Genomic DNA, 23,027 nt, shown 5'->3' with positions numbered 1-23,027 from the left:
CTAAGCGCCAACGAGTCGTTTAAACGGGTCGTTCGCCGATTCACATACACACGTATTCTTGATATATTGTGTACGATAGGGCTACCATACTTTGTAGAAAACGAGGACATTAAACGCTACTAAAACTCGATAATGAAATACTTAGCAGAAGTTTATGCCTTACACTACTCTCTTATAAATGGGTGCGATTCAACAGGGAATTATTTTATTTAGATATGTGCATTTAAATAAATACTTTGCTCCATAAAATGAATTGTTTGTGCATTTATCTAAGGGAAATATTCAAAAATGATTCGTTGGAGATGTTCACTATTCTGATCAATAGTAATGCACAAACATTTTTTTATATTGCTCATTTAATTTGTCCTCCTTGTAACACTGGCTATTATTTTGGTATTTTAATAATAATTAAATATTTTACTGGCATTTTAATATTAATATATTTTTGACTTAGAGGGACACTAAAAATATGATCAGTCTTTGAATTAAAATATCAGATTAAATGACTCATAATATAATGTTTTGAGCCCTACTTTTTAAATATTTTTTAAATAAAAAAAGTTATTTTGTTTTACTAAAATAATTTCATAATAATTTAAATAATGGCGCTGTATAAATCAACATTTTTAAGCTTTCCATTGCAATTGTGTTATGTGTTATATCACCAGACAATCTAATAGATCATTTAAGAATGCTCAAATTAAAGAGATACATAAGCGCTCACTTAAGGATATGTTATTAATTGGTCGAATTAAACAGTTTACCCTATTTACAAAAGCTGCTCGCTGGCAGGCTTCCGAGGGCAGTGAAATAAAAGTCAAGATCGTATTTAAAATAATATTAGGCGGTTGGAAAAGAATAATGCCGATTCTGATCGCGCGCTTATTGGCCATCAACTTCTTTTCTTCTTGCAACTAACAATCACACATGATTTATTCTTAACAATTAACTTAGTGGAGAATCTTTTAATAATAAATAATACATAAACAACCATACAGCTATATTACTAAATTTAATATTAAAAATTATAATTTTGTAAAAAGTGTATTTTTATAAAGTTCTTAATAGCAGAAAAATATATTCTAAAATCAATGTTTGTAGCATAAATATTGACGTGCTGTAACGATCAAACTTTAATTTAAATAATATATTTTCATATCTGTATATTTTTGCTGAATTAATATGATTAAATAACTATCTTTTTAAGTATTTATTTTACATTTTTTGTAGAAGGTCTTGTACCACTTTGATTAATCGTCAATGATTGAGTAACGCGATAAATGAATCCGGATAGCGAATATCGTTGATAAAGCTTTGGTGGCGAAGCGAAGCGAGCCATGAAAAGGGTCGTCCTAAATACAATTGGAAGGTAGCTGATAACAGTATGTGATTCCATTAAAGCGCTCGGAATATTTTTAACCTTGCCATATATCATTTTGAAAGGTTGGACGTTGGATTAATATCTTCGTATCTATACTGCCGGAAAAATATACGAATAATATTCGGCAAGTAAAGATATTATATAAGGCACTGTTCTTTCACACTGTTCTGTCGCAACAATGTGTGCTTAAAATGGCCGTATCATTAAATAATCCTGTCAAGTGTAAAACTCATTCAATGATGTCGTTAGGAACAGTTAAAATCACTGATTATATTTTATTCAACACTTAAAATATTTTTTTATGAAACTGAAGAATTTTTATGACATTTGATACAAGAACTCGTTCCCATGATATGTTGAATAATTAATAGAGATGTTGTAAAAGCATTATGATCATTATTCCAAATTAAATGCTCCAAACATCAAGGTTAAACATTAGATAAAACAACAGAATAATGAATAACTGTAATGGGATACTTATTTGGAACATAAACCTAATATTAATGTTTTCACATTCTTGAGCTATACAATTTATTTTCTGTAGCACTGGACATTCATTCGACGTATGTATGTATGACGTCAAACGGCGTTATCAATGGCGCCGCACTTGCAACTGCACATCAATATTGTGCAATCGTTTGCAGTACTAAGCCAATGTCGCGACTAGCTATTTGTTTCATTGTCATTATTTTTTTAGACGCGACTTCTATGCGAAAAGAGTTACGGAGAGTGCAATATTCTAAAAATATCAAAATCATATTACTATAAAATAAGCGTTAGTCACTATAAATAGAAACGCAGTTGATGGGCGAATGATTGCGGTTAACATAATGATGAGCAGTAAGGTCGCGATAAAGTGATACTTAATTTTGTGACATCTGTTGAAGTATGTACATATATGTTACAGTGAAGTTATAGTTTCACTGGCGTTTCAGCGAAATCATATAGAAAAACATTTACACCGGTAGATATATATTTTTACTAGTGAAAATATAATTTAATCGATAAGCGCTAGTGAAATTATATGCTGCTCTAAAATGTCAACGAAGTTCAATTTGTCAATTGTATTCGGATATGATTTCACTGAAAAAGTTACTAAAATTATATTTTTACTAGTGAAAATATAACTTTACTGTAACATATACACGTATTCTGGCTAACCGAAATTGTGGAGCTGGATCATTAATACATAATTGTAATCATCGCAACAACGCTCTTAAGTGTAAATTGACTGGCTTCACTTTTGGATGAAAATTACTTAATAATGACACTTTGCTCTCACCATTTTCATACATATTCTATGAACATCTCACATCCCAAAATAACAAGTAAGTTTGACAGTTACATTGTCACTGATTCAACCTTCCCATAAGGTTGAAAATTATAAAGATTTGAACAATCAACATTAATAAATATAAGTCTCGTTTTTTTAGGTCAGAATTTTAATATGGTTGTGGTCAGAACGGTAATGACACACAGGTCAAAATATAAGCAGCCAGAATAAATATTAGATGGACAGAATTTATGTTGAACTGGTCAGAATTTATATTAAACGGTAAGAATTATTTTGCCAGATGGTCAGAATCATTTTTTTCAGTTAGAAATACTGTTATCAACTGGCCACACACGCACGGATCTGTCGGAGACGGATGTCCGGCGGACAAATCCGATCGTGTGTGGTGTGAAAAAAGACAGATGTGTCTGTACGCTGTCCGTGCTCAAAATGATTCAAGACTGTTTTTTTAAATTTAATAAACTGTGGGGGGGGGGGGGGCAAAAATTGGTCAGTTAGTGTACGATTCATTAAATGACATGCATTTTTCTGGCGAAATTCAAGGGGGAAATTGCCCCCTCCCTATCTTCAAATGACTTCTCTGGTTCTCAATAGTGGCTTACAGAGTAACTATTTTCGGAGTATTATGTGTTTGGTGCCGAATGAGGCGCAATTCAAGCCTTGAAAAAACATTTTATAACAATTAAATCCTGTGAATAATGCACTGATACAAAGTTTTTACGTATACATATTTTTTAAGTACACTTAATCTTACGTCAAGTAGTCTCCAAATTGTCTGAAAGATCTGGTTGAATTCTTGGGCTCCGGAGACTTCTGAGCTTGACCTGGTCTGACGTGAGAAGCGACTGCTGTCTCGGTCGATACTCACCGTAGCTCCACTTGCTGCAAGTTCAGCTGAACTCTCGTTTGTTTTAAAGTCAGAAGTGGCTGGTGGAAGTTCTTAATGAAAGTTCGCTGCACTTCAATATATCCGCTTAGATTTAGAAAAAGTCTTTTAGAGTTTTTGTTTGGTTTACTGTGATGTGCAATGATTTATCATTATTGAGTGTCCAATGCATATAGGCGCATTTTGCCGACCATTGATTCCAATTTTGTATTTGCACCGATTGTATCCTTTGTTCAGGCCCTTTCGCAAAGTGCTCAATGCGATGCAAACCTTCAGTAATGTTGAGGCCTTCAATGATATTGAGGGTCTCAACAATACATAATTGTTATGGTGCTGGAGGGCGTAAGCGTTAAGGCGCTGGCTTCCTCTAATAGCGCTAATAATTTCCTCTCTACATAATCATAACGTAGAATCGTGTTTTTAGGGAGTACCGGCAAAGGTCCCTTCTGCATAGTTTTGATTTCTAGTGACGTCTAGGAAGTTTCTAAAGGCTTTTACTCCTACGTCCGTCGTTAAGGTCGATTCAACTGTGACTGTACTGCCCGTACTTTTGTCTGTTCTGACAAAGTTTTCGTAACGGGGTTTCAGCTATGGATAGCTCATTGCAATTTCCATCAATGCGTCTTTACATATCTCATTGCCGGAGTCATTTCAATTCCGTTATTTTTTCTGTCTATGTGACACGTGTCGGCCGCTGTGTATATTATGCAAATTTTTACTTACATCAATATATGATTTTGTAGAGTATAGATACATATTGGTATATATCCATTAAATTTTATATACTTACATATAATGTATTTCAGAAACCTTCAAATAAATTACATACACTTCATCATAATTTTTGCAGGCATGTGTAAAGGTCCATTTTTCGTTACTATCCAAAAGCATCAGCGATCCAAGACATAAGAAATCATGACTTTTAGCACCGATCAAAAATCAAGAAATAGGGTCACGATAGCGAAACCATACGTTTTTTAAAAATAATGTAACTCAACAGCTCAGCTTATTATACCACACTTTCGATATTTTTAATCTCAGTTTATTGTTAAAATTTTTATGATTTGGTGCATTGCGAATCGAACACACAAGGTTATCAGAATTTATTAATAATATTTATACTTACCCATTCAAAAATCAACAGTCTTTTTTATAATTATGTATTGACTAGTTAATTTGTATCAAGAATAGAATTAAATGATAATGTTATAGTTGTGTTTACGTTCTTTCCATGTGCGATGAGCTCATTTAAGTATTGTATATACAAATATATAAATATACATAATCATCTTGGCTTTTATAATTATATATATTTTTTAACTAAATATTTTTTCTTTTCTTGCAGAAAGAAACACCACATAAACTTACCACCGTTCGGAAAATATGCCACTGGTATTATCTACTTGGACAAGTCACACCACCAGGAGATGGAAGACAACTTTAAAACACTCACCGAGAGTCTAAATCTGCGCGTTATATGCTGGAGGACTGTTCCAACTAACAATGCAACTATCGGTGAGTTGATATCATTGTATTTTCTCTGGTATATGGTCGAACTTCAACAATAAAAGAAGAAAACACATGACACGAATCTATTGAATTACTTATACAATTCAATCTTAGAAACTGTGTCTTTCGATGTGTAGAGTTTTGGCTTATTCGCACCATACTTTGCATGAAAGAATTATTTAATGTATAATAAAAGGGCGGAACTCGTCAAAGAAATATGAAGAAAAAAAAAACATAATAATTAAATCGATTAATTGATAAAATATTGCATGAATGAATATCAATAATATAACTAAAAATATCTTAAAAGCTATAAGCATCTATTGTCTTGTGTTATGTTATTGATTTTTAACTTCACATTATGTAAGCTTGTTCACTTGATGGTATCTTTAAAACATAATATTGACTAACATTTTTATGAAGATTGTCAATCATTTTATAGCTTCGTAAATATGTTTTTTAAGAACAGTAAATATACTTAAGATTAATTCATTATCTGAATATGGCAGATTTTTTGTAAATAAAATGATTGATAATGTCTATGGTAAAAATGCGTATACAGGTAATCAATTTCCGGAGACGTTATTGCCATTGAAAGCTACTTCATCTCATTTTAATTATAACAAAGAGGTTTGTAAAAAAAGTCTTTAAAGAGTATTTTTTGGATAATATTTTCAGGTCAGGTGGCTCGAAACTCGGAGCCATTTATGCGTCAAGTATTTGTCACCGGTGATCAACAGGACGAAGACGAGCTTAAGAAGCAGGTAAAAAACTGAGACATTAGATGGAGATGTTAGACGGGGCCAAGTAAGTCTAATTCAATAAACAAAGATGCGACGCAGATTTAGGGCAAGAAAGGAGTATCGAGATCGACTGTAGAACATGATAACAAAATAGTGATGAGCGATCATACGAGAATGGATTCTAGAAGGCATCGTTTTCGATTCTGTTTCAGGTGTTCGTCTTGCGCAAAAGGGCCACTCATGAAATTACTAAACCCGGCGCACGATTCTACATATGCAGCTTGTCTCTGAAGACTATCGTTTATAAAGGGCTCTTGACTTCTGATCAGCTATGGGTGAGCCATTGCTTTTAAAAATGGCATACGTAATCGTTTTTGGTTAATATATTTCTCTCAAATTGCAGCATTACTTTAATGATCTGAACGATCCTACCTATGATACTTACCTAGCATTGGTACACACACGATTTTCCACTAACACTTTTCCTAGTTGGGAACGGGCTCACCCTCTAAGGTTAATATAATTTATTCTCTCATCTATATAATCTTTCTTTACTACTTTATAATAATAACTGATTAAAGATTATTAATACATTTATAATGTATTTTAATTTATAGTATACTTTTTAATATTTCAGAGTTTTGGCTCATAACGGAGAGATTAACACTCTTCGCGGAAATGTCAATCTCATGAAAGCTCGTGAAGGTGTAATGAAGAGTGAATTATTCGGAGATGGTAAATTTAATCATTTTTTTTTTGTTTCATATATGAATTATATTATATTATTAATGATGTTTTTAACAGAATTAAAGAAACTGTATCCTGTTGTTGAACCGAATCTTTCCGACTCCGGATCCGCTGACTGCGTTCTTGAGTTCCTCGTTCACGCCGGTCGCCGTCCTTTACCAGAAGCTGTTATGATGATGGTGCCTGAAGCTTGGCACAACGATAAAACCATGCCTCAAATCAAACGTGACTTTTATAACTGGTCTTCTTGTGCCATGGAACCGTGGGATGGACCAGCTTTAATATCCTTTACTGATGGAAGATACATTGGTAATTATTAATTAGTCTGGACAATACTTACGTTTACTTTTATAATTACAAAGTTTTTATATAAATTATTTTTAATCGAAGAAAGGCAGGAGTCAAACGTTTCTAATAATCCTCTATCAATGCAGATATTGAATCTTATTTTTTTTTAATACATAACTTATTAGACCTTTTGGCCCATTGTAACAGGAGAAATACGTTCGCTAGCAGATCAAAGTGAAAGCGACTGCTTTTCATAGACTTTTCAGGATCGTCTCGGTCGATTTAGTATAGCTCCGGTTAAGAAGTCTTGACTGAACCTACACACAAGGACGAGATATTTACCACAAATATAGGATATCGATTAACATGTTATTTCTTTTGCAAAATTCATAATTTTTGCTTTGAGAAAATACTTAAAAATTACGTTTTTAAGATTGAGTAGCTTAGCCTGTGTTTTGTTCCACTTATATTGTCATTCAATACTTGACTACAAACAATGGACTAGATTAGCGTTTCTCAACCGTTATCCACGGATAGTATGTTCCGAAATTCTATCGAATGGCGCTATGAAACCCACCAAACTTGTTTGTCATTTGCGTTCAAAACCAGGGACATCATTTCTGTGGTTGTTTTTTAATATTTCTGTTTTATTAAGATTCATAGTATTTCATTAAATGACATGCATTTTTCTGGCCAAATTCAAGGAGATCGATGTCAAAAATATTAAAATCGTGCCGTCGCCGTCGCATTGGAAACGTTTGGTTATTTAGCGTTCATTTTAAGACTTTTTATAACAATATTAAATCGTGGCGTAAAAAACGACATGATTTTACTGCTAATTAGGCATTAAAAATTATTAAAAATATCTACTCATAATATTTATCTGATAATTAGTCGCGTTTTCTTTGCTGCTCAGTGTTGCCAAATAGGGAACTTCCAGTCCAGGTCAAAAGCAATAAAATTGTGCCACCTCAGTGAAAACGCTCGATTATCAAACATTATATTAAGACATTTTAGAACAATATTACGAGTGAGAATCGAATAAAGCACATCTATACCGAATTTTGACCAATAGGAGAGCGCAAAAAACAAAAATCGACGTCAAAAGCAATAAAATCGTGCTGTCGCTGTTGCAGTAGGACGCTCGTTACAGAACGTCCCCACTGCGCTGACATAATTTTATTGCTTTTGCCGTGAATTTTTGCCTTCTGAGAAGGGATAATTATTTTTGCGCTTTCCTATTGACTAAAATTTGGTTTGAATATACTTTGATCAATCCTTTTATATTAGAAGTCCATAGTAATATCGGTTAGGATAGCTATCATATTTTTAAAACATAGTGTAATATTGAAATGCGGATAAACTATGGAGCAATATGTGAGATGCGATGTCTATCTGTACTTATTCTTCCGCTTATTTTCCCCTGAGAGATGAGTCGGCTTAGTTTGTATTTTGGACATTGTTTTGTTTCACAACCGACTGTGTTCCATTGCACAGATTTAATTGATTAAAATCTTCAGCAGCATAATAGTACTACCAACTTTGATGGTTAATTTGTTTTTTGACAACCTTAATGTTTTCATAAACTTTAAAGCAATTTACGTCTTTGAAGCTAATTGTTATAGTTAACATAATAATTATTTAAATCAAATTAAAATAATATATATTGATAGAAAGCCTGTTACTATATTTTTGTAATTTAAATAATTAATAAACCTATATATTATCCATTTTCAAAAAGTCGAATGCTATAATGTATTATACATAAGATGAACTTTTCAATTTGCTGATTATTTAATGTTTTATAAATTCATCAGGTGCAATTTTGGATCGTAACGGACTCAGGCCATCAAGATTCTACATCACCAGTGAAAACATTCTGGTAATGGCTTCCGAAGTAGGGATCTATGATGTCGATCCTGCTAAAGTTATCCACAAAGTAAGTATTTTTTGTATGCTATTATGATATTTATATATTTATTGATTATATTATTTAAAAAAACACAGAGCCGCTTGAAACCTGGTAGAATGTTGCTGGTTGACACTGAAGAGAAAAGGATGATTCAAGACATTGAGTTGAAATTGAACATTGCTTCTAGCAGGGCTCATTCTCAATGGCTCGAAGAACAGGTAAAAACAAATACGATACAACATCAATTATTACTAACACCTAACATTATTTCATTGAATGTTATGCTTTCAATTTTTTGTGATAATCATAGATGGTAAGCATGATATGAATAACATGTTTAGCCTGAATCTTATTTATTTATTTTAATGATTCCTTAATAATATTTATATTAATTATAGATTGTTTTGGAAGATATGCGTAAAGATCACGTTCAACCCGAAGGTAAATCCCAAATCAACGGAAACTTCAAATCTAATTTATGCACCGGACTTGCCGATAAAAGATTGCCGTTGTATGGTTATACATTAGAAACCATCAATATGCTACTCATTCCAATGGTCCAGAATAAGTATGTACTTATTAATTTGTTTTATTTTAAAACATATGATTGATTATCTTGTATCTTATAGGAAAGAAGCTCTTGGAAGTATGGGTAACGATGCCCCATTAGCATGTTTGTCACAGTTCCAACCATTGGCCTACGAATACTTTAAGCAGCTATTCGCACAAGTCACAAATCCGCCTATTGATCCATTCCGGTTAGGATGATCATATTTAATAAAAATATAAATCATAGTTCATTATTATAAATATATATTTCTTTCAGTGAGAAGATTGTTATGTCATTGCTTTGCCCGATCGGTCCTGTCGGTAATTTATTGGAACCTTCGTCTAACTTCGTCCATCGTATATTCCTTCCCCATCCGATTCTATCAATCCCCGATATTGAAGTTTTAAAACATACTAAGCACAGAGGATGGAAGACTAAGACTCTCGACGGTACATTTGATGTATCTGAAGGTGCCGGTGGCATGGAAAAGACTTTGAATTTGTTATGCTCTGAAGCCGAACAAGCCAGCCGAGATGGCTACCAGTTGATCATATTATCTGATCGTGGTGCTGGACCTAAAAGAGTTCCTGTTAGCTCACTTCTTGCTTTAGGTATTATTTTATTTTTAGATGATAATGTCAATATGTATTAAATTATTTTATATGTAGGTGCTGTTCATCATCATCTTATCGAAACCAGACAGAGGATGAAAGTCGGATTGATCTTAGAAACGGCTGAAGCCAAAGAAGTTCATCATATGTGCGTTTTATTGGGTTACGGAGCTGATGCTATTTGTCCGTATCTCGTTTTCGAACTAGTCGTCGCTCTCCGTGCTGATGGAGTTGTAGATCAGGGTTTAACCGATGACGCTATTTACCGTGCTTATTCTCAAGCCGTCGAAACTGGTATATCAAAGGTCATGGCCAAAATGGGCATTAGTACTTTGCAGTCGTACAAAGGAGCACAAATATTTGAGGCAGTCGGTCTCAACGACGATGTAATCGAAAAGTGTTTCAAAGGAACTCAATCTAGGATCGGTGGAGTTAATTTGGAAGTTCTGGCTAAAGAAACGTTCGATCGGCACTTCTTAGCGTTCGGAGAAAATCACGATATGCTCGTCTTGAGAAATCCTGGTAATTATCATTGGCGAGCTGGCGGAGAGAAGCATATCAATGATCCAAACTCAATAGCTAACTTACAAGAAGCCGTTATTTTGAAGAATAATAATGCTTATGAGAAATATAAGTATGTATTTTATTATATATTTTGTCATATGACGGCGAATTAATTTTATTAATTACTTATATATTTAAAAGGGAATCTACTATGGAATCTGTACGTGCTTGTACTCTTCGCGGCCAGTTGGAACTCGCTAAACTTGATCAAGCAATTCCGATCGAAGAAGTTGAAGCTGCTTCTGAAATTGTTAAGAGATTCGCCACAGGCGCCATGTCGTTTGGTTCAATCTCTCTCGAAGCTCACACCACTCTAGCTATCGCCATGAACAGAATCGGGGGTAAATCTAACACAGGAGAAGGTGGTGAAGATGCGGATAGATATCTCAATCAGGTACGTCATTATATTCCATCGCTTGATCTGAATCTAAAAGAATTTATTATTATTCTAATAATATCTTTATAGGATCCTGATTATAATAGACGGTCAGCTATTAAGCAAGTGGCGTCGGGAAGATTCGGAGTCACCGCTTCTTACTTGGCTCACGCCGACGATCTGCAAATCAAGATGGCTCAAGGAGCGAAGCCCGGTGAAGGCGGAGAGCTGCCCGGCTATAAAGTAACTGCTGAAATTGCTGCCACTCGTTGCTCCGTAGCCGGAGTGGGTCTCATTTCTCCACCGCCCCATCACGATATCTATTCAATTGAAGATCTGGCCGAACTCATTTACGATCTGAAGTGCGCCAATCCTAATGCTAGGATAAGTGTTAAATTGGTGTCCGAAGTCGGCGTGGGAGTTGTCGCTTCTGGCGTCGCTAAGGTTTATATTTTTTTTAAATCATGTGATGCAAATACCGTGCATAATTACAATGATGAAATTAAATTATAGGGTAAAGCAGAACATATCGTTATATCTGGGCATGACGGAGGCACTGGAGCTAGTTCTTGGACTGGCATCAAAAGCGCTGGACTTCCTTGGGAATTGGGTGTTGCTGAAACTCATCAAGTTTTGGTCTTAAACAATCTTAGATCTAGGTATGTAATCAATGAAGCAAAAAAGCTATATATATTTATCTGATTTCAAAGTTTTTTATAAATGTTTTTAAACTTGATATGAAAAGAAAAAATTAGATTCTGAGATAAATAAAATCCGATTTTAAATATGCATTAATAGCCTTCATAACAAACTTTTTTCTATTGCAATTTCATCAACAGCATAATAGGGCTACTAACATTGAAGGTTAGTTTGTGCTGTGCAATATAATGTATGGATTGGATTCAGAGAATTTAATAACTTATCTATATATCTGGTAGCTAAACTAATGACAGATTTTAAATCAGTAATTATATATATTGAGTGTTTAATTTTTGAAGCAAAAATTTCGCTATAGCGTGTATTATTAAAGAAAGCTAAAATGTGTTATATTGTTTTAGAGTTGTCGTTCAAGCTGATGGACAATTGCGTACCGGATTCGATATTGTCGTCGCAGCTTTATTGGGAGCTGATGAATTTGGTTTCAGCACAGCGCCTTTGATTGCTTTAGGTAAGCTTTAGATCTTGTTTTTAGCAATAAAAGTGGTCCGTACGCTGCTTTGCCCAAAATTAAGCCTCAACTCATATAAACCTTTGATTAATTCGAAAGAGCCATTCATGTTATATTTAGGCGATCCTTAAAAAACAGTAGACAAATATAAACTTACTCAACGTCAAAGCAATTTTAATCTAAAAGTGTCTTTCTTACTTGTTATATGAATGCCCCCATCTATTTTTAGATGGGAGCATTAGGCCATGTTTTAAGTAGAATCTTAAAGAATAGCTATGCAAAATTTAATTTAGATCGATCTATATGAAGAGAGTACTTATGTATATTGACACATTTCAGGATGCACTATGATGAGAAAGTGCCATTTGAATACATGCCCAGTGGGCATTGCCACTCAAGATCCAGTCTTAAGGAAGAAGTTTGAAGGAAGACCCGAGCACGTGATCAACTTCTTGTTCATGCTGGCCGAAGAGGTACGATCACACATGGCCGAGATGGGAGTACGAAAGTTCCAAGATCTCATCGGCCGCACCGATTTGTTGAAAGTCAGAGAGAACAACGACAACTTGAAAGCGAAAATGTTGAATCTCGGCCCGATATTGAAGAATGCTCTACACATGAGACCAGGAGTAAACATCATCGGAGGAACTGTGTCTCAGGTATGTTAGTGCAATAAATATGCTTTTGAAGACTTACGAATACAGAATATAACGTGCTTTTATTCAACAGGACTTCCAACTCGAGAAAAGGCTAGATAATTCGCTCATTGAGCAATGCAAGGGTATCTTAGATGGAACCCAGAAGATTATCGATATCAAAATGATCATCAATAACGAGTGCAGAGCGTTTGCGTCTACGTTATCTTATCACATTGCCATGTAAATATTTTTAATACCGAATATTCATAGTGTAAATATTAATTAATCAAAATATATCAATGTTGCACAGGAAATATGACGAAGCTGGTCTTCCGGATGGCTCTCATATCAATATTTCACTTCACGGATCTGCTGGTCAGAGCTTCTGCGCCTTCCTAGCTAAAGGTGTCACTGTAACTCTGGAAGGAGACGCCAATGATTACGTTGGCAAAGGTTTATCTGGTGGCAATGTTATAATCTATCCACCGAAAACATCTCCGTTTGAATCTCACTTGAACGTAATCGTCGGAAATGTATGCTTGTATGGTGCCACAACTGGAAAAGCTTATTTCAGGTTCATAAATCGTCTAATAATATATAATACAACAAATTATACAGATCTAATAAATAAGCATATTATAGAGGAATTGCTTCTGAACGTTTCTGCGTACGTAACTCTGGCTGTATTGCCGTCGTTGAAGGCGTTGGCGATCACGGATGCGAATATATGACCGGTGGAGTCGTTCTTATTCTTGGACTTACTGGAAGAAACTTCGCAGCTGGAATGAGCGGTAAATACATATTTATATTTATACTCAAGTCAAATATATAACTAAATATTTTATTTATTAGGTGGTATTGCTTACGTTTGGGATACTGACGGTTCTTTCAACGCTAAGTGCAATCATGAAATGGTCGAATTGCTTCCGCTCGATCAACAAGAAGATTTAGACTATGTTAAGGCTTTGCTCGGAGAATTCGCTCAATTAACTGGGTAATTATTAATACATTAATAATGATGTATAATATTTGAGTAACTCATGTGTTGTATTGAATATAGATCTGAGATTGCCACTCAACTTTTGGATACATGGCCAGCTCTTGCTAAGCAATTCATCAAAGTTTTCCCTTATGAATATCAACGAGCTCTCAAGCAGATGTCAATCAAACCTGCTGTTCCCGTACTCGAGAGTAACGGTCAAATCAACGGAAAGACTAGTAATACTCCGGTGATGGATATTGAGGAAACGATCAAGGATGTGACGTTGGAGAAAAAACGTCTTGAGAAAATCCTTGATAAGACTAGGTATGTTATAGATTCTTAGGTTATTGTAAAATTATTAGAAATTATTTTTGGTGAAAACTATTTGAATTATTGAGAAATATTAAAGTTTTCTGATATATTTTTAACTGACCACTGCTTGTTATGTTTTAATTTCATGATTAATCTCAGCTCCATAAAAAAACTCCAGTGATGAAACGGCTTAGTCTATTATTTTAAATTTCATGGAAATTAGATCAATATTTACTAAAATATTTTTAAAAAATGTCATGTATTTGACGAAAAAAATGACAAACTAAGAATTTAAATACTGATGTTTCGTGGTTTTAAAAAATAAATTATCGGCGAACAATTGTAGAATTGGTGAACTTTCCGTTCGACGAATTGCGAGCTGGTGAATTTTCCATTTGACAAATTTACCAGTCGGTGAACATTCCTAGAACCATCACATATATCTTGCCTTCTTAATATATAAGTCACAACCAACAGCATTCAATTGCTTACTTTTCTTCAGGAGTATTATAAAGCTGCCAATATTGAGGGTTTGCTACTTAGATTTATCTCTTAAATCGAGAAAATATTTCATCAACATAATATTAGAGTTCGAAACAAATATTGCTGGGTTATGAAACCATTTGTTTTAGATAGAATATTTTTTAAAATTTAGAATGTTTCATTCAGTTTTAGATAGAATAACTTTAAGAATCATGGTATAGAATTACAAATATTGTTTGTCTCTGAGCGAAGCTGGGTGGAACAGTTAGTCAAGTGTTTTCATGATTGTTTAAAATTTTAGAGGATTTATCAAGTATCCTCGCGAAACTGTGACTTATCGAGCTGCTGAACGAAGATTGAAAGATTGGGACGAGATCTACGATCGCGAACATGTCCGTAAAGGACTTCGTGTTCAAGCTGCCCGATGCATGGACTGCGGAGTGCCGTTCTGTCAATCCTCTCATGGATGTCCTCTTGGAAATATCATTCCAAAATGGAACGATCTCATCTTCCAAGGCAATTGGAAAGAAGCACTCAAGCAACTGCTGCAAACGAACAACTTCCCAGAATTCACCGGAAGAGTGTGTCCGGCTCCGTGTGAAGGCGCTTGCGTCCTCGGAATATCCGAACCGGCTGTAACAATAAAAAATATTGAGTGCGCAATCATTGATAATGCTTTTGAAAATGGATGGATTGTGCCTGAGATTCCTGAAGTTCGTAATGGAAAAACTATTGCAATCGTCGGATCGGGACCAGCAGGAATGGCTTGCGCTCATCAATTGAATAAGGTATGCCTTATTATTTTATTATTATATTAAAAACGAATTGTCACTATAATAATATTTATCTATAGATCGGTTATTTGGTCACTGTGTTTGAACGCAATGATAGCATTGGTGGTTTATTACAATATGGCATTCCAACCATGAAGTTGTCCAAGGAAGTTGTTGCTCGTCGAGTCGATCTCATGAGGCAAGAAGGCATTGTGTTCAAAACGAACGTTAACGTCGGAAAGGATATATCGGCAAAGGAATTGTCTGAGGAATACGCAGGTGTCGTTCTATGTCTCGGTGCCACTTGGCCAAGAGACTTGCCGCTCAAAGGACGTCAGTTGAACGGTATACATTTCGCTATGGAGTTCTTGGAGAGCTGGCAGAAGCGTCAGAAGGGAATCAAGACTACGAATTCCGGTCTCACAGCAAAGGACAAACATGTGCTTATCATCGGCGGTGGAGATACTGGGTATGCTTTATTTTACACATTTATATATTCAAGTAATTCTTTGCTTATTCTAATATTTTTTATTATTATTTTAGGTGTGATTGTATAGCGACTTCTTTGAGACAAGGTGCTAAATCTATTACAACATTCGAAATATTGCCTTTGCCTAAAAACAAGAGAGGCAATGATAACCCATGGCCTCAATGGCCTCGTATCTTCAGGTGATTATAATTGAATACTTAGATTGTAAGACCCTTCAAATCAGCACTTGACATAGGTGTTGTGGATACTTCGCTTGTAATATTGCAACAAAATTTGACTATGAGAGAAGCATTCATCTTTCGAGTCAATTCTTATTACATTGTCGACTGTCTTTGTAACTTAATGTCGTGACTTACACAAGACAAGTTGTAAATTGAAACTACTAAAAGACATATAAGTCACAACTAGGGATTGCAATCAGGCTTACTTTTCAACTTTTCTATATGTAGTAATATATATATATTTACATATTTATCATTATTTATTTATATCCGATGTATAAATGTTACAGTGAATGCGTTTTTTTTGGTAAATTTATATTTTCACTAGTAAGGTCCAAAAACATTTTCATCGGTAGATATATATTTCTACTAGCGAAAATATAATTTAACTGATAAGCGCTAATATTTTGCTCTAAAATGTATATAAAACTCAATTTGACAGTTGCGAAACGTCCATTTAAAATTGTTATTATTTATGTTGAGATATTCTAAAAATAACTAAACCAAACAATTTTAATTTATGTTGCATTTTAGAGTCGATTACGGTCATGAAGAAGTACGAGTCAAATTCGGAGGTGATCCAAGAAAATATTCTACACTTACCAAAGAATTCTTGGATGATGGTTTGTATTTTAAATAATTAATTAAATATTAAAAAAATCATATGTTCATATAAATATATATATATATATATCATATTAGGTTCTGGAAATGTTTGCGGTGTATCTGCCGTCGAAGTTGAATGGAACAAAGGACCTGGAGGCAGATGGGAAATGAAAGAAATCGAAGGAACCGAAAAGGTGTACAAAGCTGATTTGGTTCTGTTGGCAATGGGATTCTTGGGTCCTGAAAGATACATTGCGAGTGAATTGGGTGAGTTTATATTATTACAAAATACGGGGTAATTTAAGAATATTTATTAAAATAAAATAAACACTTATTGTCAGTTTAAAAGAAGACTAACATTTTTGAGATTTATATATGTCAAGTTATAACTCGTTGTTGCGACCTCTCCCCTTTGGAGATGGCCGTCTTTTCTTCTCGAAGGACCACCGTCTCTTGACGGAATCAAACGCCTCGAACTATTGAAATGCTTTATTATCAGAGTTTACATCCTCAGAATCCTTGCTGACGCACGACCACACGCCGTGACAGCCGAAGCGCCTTCAGGAAATTTTTACACAGAAAAACCCACGCACGGCCATAACACACTTTTATTCGGCCATGCATAAATATATGTAAAAATTGTCGGAACACTCGTATTGAAATCGCTAAATAGCATTTGCGACAGTTTGTGTTGTCAGCCATTTCATATTCATCAAACTGAGCAAAAGTTGTGCCTTGCTTGTTATAGAAGCATCACTTCTTTTAAGTTATAGTGCCATTCAATATTGCATTTTTAAGCCTGGAAAAGGACCAATACAATATTGTCTAGTGTTCAGCAATCTTTTTCCAAGTTTATGATGATTGTAAATAAAATTATCTGAAATGTTTATATTTTTAGTTGTAACAAAATTCGTGAATCACTTTTATAATATTAAACCTATCCATGATTATTAATAATATATTTTTGTAGATTTGAGTCTCGATCCTAGAAGCAATATTGAAACATCGAAGTCGAACATTTATCAGACAGAGATCGGCAATGTATTTGCAGCTGGAGGTTATTATCTTGATCTATTATAGTAAAGTATAACAATTTTGGTGTTTGTGTTTTATGGTTTATTTTAATTTCAGATTGCCGTCGCGGTCAATCGTTGGTCGTGTGGGCTATCTCCGAAGGTAGACAGGCAGCTAGGGCCGTCGATGCTTTCCTCGCTGGGCAATCTTGCTTGCCTGTACCGGGTGGTATCATCGGCGGAGAATGAACAAGTGTAACATCGCAGAAAAGGGATTTTAGCGCTCCTATACGGACTGCTGAAACTGGGTAGATGCCTCGGGTCGTGTCCTTCATAATGATCGAGGACAAGCTGCAAATTATTATTTTTTTATATTACGCTACTACACGACACAAGTGAATTTATTATTTTCGATCGTTACATGATGAATATTTTATCAATGTTCCATATCAGATTTTTTATACGCATATTAATTTTTGTATTAGACACGACGGGCAAAGTTATCCTAAATAGTTTTAGGGTCATTTTCGCAAAGGCTCAAAGGAGACAATGTAGTTTTTTTAAGTTGAGCTTTTGACCCCCTTTTTTATACAATTTCTCTATTACATAAAGTGCGTATGTTTATAGTTGAACACTGTTTACATAAATTAACGTATAAGCCGGTAGTGCTAGTTGTTCTTTGGCAGCTAAAATATTTGCCAATATTTATATAACACGTACACTTTATGCAATCCATTTTTCATTCCTGATTATTCTGCAAAAAATTTTTAGAGTCGATCGATACTTTTGATCTTATGCCATAATCGAATATCTTGATTTAATTTAATTTTTTATCATATTCATTGACTTTTAAAAAATTAAAAGAGTGCCATTATCACCTATAGACTTAATATGTATTTTTAATTGAATTATCACTGATTGAGATGTTCTAATTTTGCATAAATAAAGTAGAAAAATTGTTGAAATACTATATATAATAATAACTTTAATTAACACTAACGGCGGATCAAAATGATTGGCATGGAATAAGGCTATCGAGTACTGTTTTAAAATAAATGTAACGAAATTATTAGATCATTATAGTAAATGGGTTTATTAAATATATATATATTGTTGTTTTATACATATATTATATCGTGTCAATTTTAGAATAAATTTAAGTGTCAAACAATAAAAATATTGAATGTTAAAAGAAGAAAGAACCCATTCAATTTAAGAGCCATATTTATTTTAAATTACAGCGATTGTATCTATAAAATACATTACAAACCACTTTGCTCTTATATTTACTATTATTATTATTTCAAATCTCTCAACATTGTATTCCGAATGTTATGTATAAATGTAGTTTGGTAAATATCTCGATTGTGATATTGATGAAAGATACATATATATATTATAATAACATACAATGACCATTTCTGTTGATGTTCTAAATGAGATAAATAAATATTAAAAATGTTGTATTGCATACCCCATATATTCGAGTATGCAAATTTGTGATTAGTAAAAAGATGTCTTATTGCGCTTCTGTGATTTATTTAAATAATACGTGCTTTTTTCGTTGAAACTGTTATCGATAGAGTATTTTAATGCAGTATTAATAGCCATTAAAATGAGAATAATAAAAAAATGTATTCCTAAGATACATATTCCAATAACAGTCAATTGCCTATTGTATCATTGTTCAATAAGTGTGGAGTACGTTGATTTAATATTTCATTGATTGAATTTTGCGCACAAAGTTTGATTTGGTCGATGTTGCATGATTTTTTTTAATGTATGCTTCGAAAGTTTTTTTAATGATATGTGTGTGATATTGATAATATTACAATAGCCCGTAGAGCGAGGTTGTTTAGAAAAAATAAAGAAATTCAATGACAATTATTGTTGACAATAAGTGGAGCATGTTGAAGTTTTTGAAGTCTATATTTGGAGATTATTTATTGTAAAATAATAAAAAATTATGACTATGTACGTATTTAAACTATGAAATAAAATGTACTATGTTGAAAAATAACTATTTTTTTTATTATTGTAAGTATACTATAAAAGTAGTGATTAATTAAAGCATTGTTTTCACACCTCCCTTGGAAAAGAAGAGAAAGCTAAATTATTCACACAATTATTTTGAAATTATGTTTACTATTATATTTTAATAGTGGTGGACAAGACTAATTTCATATTTGGAGAAATTTGGTTATATTCAAAGTGGGCGTGAATAAGTTGATAACTCGACATAATTAAAATTGAAGAGTAATATAACTTTAATCTAGTTAATTAATTATTTGCAGCGGAAAAATATCAGCCTAGAGAGCGATAAACGAATAGTTCCAAATGTCATACATATCGAGTTGTTAACTTATTCACGCTTTAAGGTTTACTAACCCTAAGGAATGACTTTCTAGCCAAAATGACGCCGGTGGAAAATGTTAATAATTTACATATTGCGGGATCTTTTTCTCCGAGCGGTAGTGGAGAAGCTGACGGAGGGATTAAGTCAATGGCAGATCCTCAGAGGCCTTGTAGGTGAAGCAGCGAAAAATTGTTTCATTAATACATCCTAAGAAAATAAGAGAGAAAATATCATCCTCTTGTGGGGGGTGGTTATGTTGGCTACCATGGTAACACTGCGGAGGCGAAAACAGTACTGTGGGGGTTGGTTTAGTTAGCCACCCTGAAGCTACGCGGTACGCTGACAGCACTGCGGCGGCGGGGACAATAGCAAACAAGCTAAAGCACTGACTGTGAGTAAAATTGCTAAAACCTAACGTAAACATTTCATAGCGAATTTTAACGAATAGAAATCGCTAACAAAAATCGAAAAAATAAGTTCAACGAAGCTGAATTACAAAGGATACCGCTCCGACTTAACAAGTGCACATTCCTCAGTGAGAACAATATAGCTATTCTGCAGATAATACACAGCCGCATTTCAAGCAAATATAAAATCTTGTCCCAGTACGGTAGTGTGGTAGAAGGGAGAGCTGGCGTGCCAGTAAAACAAAAATATTTGTTCTGCTGGAGCTACCAGCTGCTGACGTGCCAGTGGTGCATTGGCTTCTCCAGTGACTGACATTAAGCGTTTAAGTCGCTGGTATTCAGTGACTGGCAACCTCAACTAGCACGCCGACTCGCATTGTGTAAATCAGCTTTAAGTAATCCTGAAAATGTAATGTTTGCACAATTTACTAAAATGTATTATTACTTTTATCAAAATATAAATACAATTATGGAGGCCGATTTAGATTTGTTATGGCCAAAACTGGTCGGCACTTGAGTAGCACTGGCGTGACAAATTCTCTCTACACTGGCAACCTTCGTGTCGTTCGGACGCATTTTCTCGCGTCCGCCCTTTTACAATGTAAACAGCTCATATCTTCAATAAAATACTATTGCAGCGGCTCAATCTGTGTATAATTGCCACCCGTCACCATCACCGTCCCGAAACGATATATAATTTTAGGTATTTTTTCAATTTAAGAAAAGTGAGAATGCGCTAAAAATAAAAATTATAGCTTAAAACGTTTAGCAAAAATACATATGAAGCCCAATAAGAAGAGTCTAGTAGTAACTGCGGTACTTCACGTCAGTGAGAGTCCGAGAGTTAATTAATATAATATAAATTAAAAAATCTCTGTAAGTGTAACTTAACCATTTTAAAGGTGTGCTTCGCCGATGATGTAAGTTTTTTTCTATTTGAATGTCAATTGTAAACCATATTGGATGCGTAGTTTGTGTTTGACAGTCAAATATTAACGACGCGTTTTATCATGCTTAGCAATATATTATTATTAAAAATGAACATACAAGAATTCACATTAAAATTTACGTTGAAAACAAAAATAACGGTACAAACGTTTTCAGGAGAGATGACAAGAAAGACAAGCAGGTGAAAAATCATAAATGTACGAATCAGTGGAAGCGCCCTGAAGAGACAGAAACAAAAAGCACGTCAGGTTCGTTCGAATATAAAAGTTCTCCTTACTGTCTTCTTCGATTATAATGATATAATTTATTTCAAATTTTTATTACTGGTTAATTAAAAGTATAAACTTTTAGATTTATGCCGTTTAAGTAAGGCAATCCGAGGAGAATATAGAAAATGATTGTAATTATAAAAAAATAGCTGTTTATATTTTGCACTTCTAAAACCTATCAGCGCACACACAACTTTGCTCAAAACGAGCACCGACGTGATGCCGCAGCCACTGTGTTGTCCCCCAGTTATGGCCCTCTGCAACTTTTGTTGATCCTGTACTAAATAATGCGCTTTACAAATGTTTTACTTGCCGATTGGAAGCCACACTGGTATAAATGTAATATATCTGAAAGAGTACTTTGGATTAGGTAGTACATATTATTTTAAATAAATAAATATGTAAGTATTCTTAATCCAACATAGTATGCATTTCTACTAAATGGAATCAAGCATTCTTAATTCAGCATTTTCAGGGTATATTTTTGTGAAATATTATTGTAGTTTATATAATAGATTACGTGCATATATTTATTTTAATAATCAATTTTTGTGCAATTTAATGAAATAACGCTCTAAGAAAATATTTCGGAAATATTCTCATTGCACGACCTAATTTATTATATTTGTTTTTGCACAAGAAGATGTGATTTATCTTTTATACACAATACATGTTAGATTGTAAGGTATATTACGTTTGATATATTATTTGTAAATAAATTAACTATCAGTTAAAAAAGCTATTAATTATAAACATGATTTCTATTTATCTCATTTACATAAGCTTGCGAACAATTAATAGAGTTACGTATTTTTCCCATCCATTTCTTTAATGTAAATTTTTTTTATTTATGAATTTCACGTTTTGTGAAAGAAAAAATCAATACGAAATATTTAGCATAAATCCATATTTATTAATAATAAAATATTATATGAATATTTTATGAAAAAAAAACAGACAAGCTTATATAATTATTTTAGTTAAATAAACGTTTATTATTAATAGTGCTTTATAGAGAAGTAAATGAAAATTAAAATGGCTACTATGATCAATTAATAAATACAATTTATATTTTTCAAGTCAGTGCACAATAACAAGTGAATTAAAATAAATATTTTTTTCATTTATTTTTTCCAATAAAACATTGTTGATTTTATAAATAAATAATATTAAAATATACGCGTAGAACAAGGCGAGGATTATAATAAGTAAAGCATATACACATACATTTAACAACGTAACATAAAAATATCGACCTCAAAAGCAAAAAAAAAACATACTGCTGTTTGTTGGACTCTCTTCGATATATGATGGTGACGAATTTAGGATCAGGAACTAAAGTCGAGTGATGTCACGTGTAACTATGGTGTAAATATCGGATGATGTCGTCGAATGCGGAAGAATCCAGGTTGCAGTAAGCAATATAGGGTGAAATATAATGTTGTAGAAGTAGCAGTACATTTTTTGTAGAAGTGGAAGTCCCATTGAAATGCGCTAGAT

General features: G+C 33.6%; 1 protein-coding gene across 1 annotated transcript in view; it reads left to right on the top strand.

Annotated features, from left to right (window-relative positions):
• The window catches only part of LOC148228074 (uncharacterized), a 46,811-nt gene extending 27,244 nt beyond the window's left edge, over positions 1–19,567 (top strand). The window contains exons 4-32 of the mRNA XM_088200677.1: positions 4,907–5,076; positions 5,749–5,834; positions 6,026–6,148; positions 6,217–6,326; positions 6,451–6,548; positions 6,618–6,869; positions 8,666–8,787; positions 8,856–8,978; positions 9,159–9,328; positions 9,390–9,518; positions 9,587–9,921; positions 9,979–10,555; positions 10,627–10,879; positions 10,952–11,305; positions 11,375–11,520; positions 11,920–12,029; positions 12,369–12,688; positions 12,759–12,907; positions 12,978–13,241; positions 13,310–13,458; positions 13,520–13,661; positions 13,728–13,973; positions 14,746–15,232; positions 15,298–15,686; positions 15,761–15,886; positions 16,463–16,551; positions 16,631–16,801; positions 17,505–17,591; positions 17,666–19,567. Of these exons, the coding sequence (XP_088056803.1) occupies positions 4,907–5,076; positions 5,749–5,834; positions 6,026–6,148; positions 6,217–6,326; positions 6,451–6,548; positions 6,618–6,869; positions 8,666–8,787; positions 8,856–8,978; positions 9,159–9,328; positions 9,390–9,518; positions 9,587–9,921; positions 9,979–10,555; positions 10,627–10,879; positions 10,952–11,305; positions 11,375–11,520; positions 11,920–12,029; positions 12,369–12,688; positions 12,759–12,907; positions 12,978–13,241; positions 13,310–13,458; positions 13,520–13,661; positions 13,728–13,973; positions 14,746–15,232; positions 15,298–15,686; positions 15,761–15,886; positions 16,463–16,551; positions 16,631–16,801; positions 17,505–17,591; positions 17,666–17,796 (5,908 nt within the window). The 3' untranslated portion in view covers positions 17,797–19,567. The remainder of the gene's footprint in view (positions 1–4,906; positions 5,077–5,748; positions 5,835–6,025; positions 6,149–6,216; positions 6,327–6,450; positions 6,549–6,617; positions 6,870–8,665; positions 8,788–8,855; positions 8,979–9,158; positions 9,329–9,389; positions 9,519–9,586; positions 9,922–9,978; positions 10,556–10,626; positions 10,880–10,951; positions 11,306–11,374; positions 11,521–11,919; positions 12,030–12,368; positions 12,689–12,758; positions 12,908–12,977; positions 13,242–13,309; positions 13,459–13,519; positions 13,662–13,727; positions 13,974–14,745; positions 15,233–15,297; positions 15,687–15,760; positions 15,887–16,462; positions 16,552–16,630; positions 16,802–17,504; positions 17,592–17,665) is intronic.
• The last annotated feature ends 3,460 nt before the right edge of the window (positions 19,568–23,027 follow it).

Source organism: Plectrocnemia conspersa, unplaced genomic scaffold, assembly GCF_051122295.1.
Source record: "Plectrocnemia conspersa isolate PC_06_02 unplaced genomic scaffold, ASM5112229v1 ptg000012l, whole genome shotgun sequence".
NCBI classification, from domain to species: domain Eukaryota; kingdom Metazoa; phylum Arthropoda; class Insecta; order Trichoptera; family Polycentropodidae; genus Plectrocnemia; species Plectrocnemia conspersa.
The sequence above is the reverse complement of the archived record's forward strand: the minus strand, read 5'-3'. Positions and strand labels throughout refer to the sequence as shown.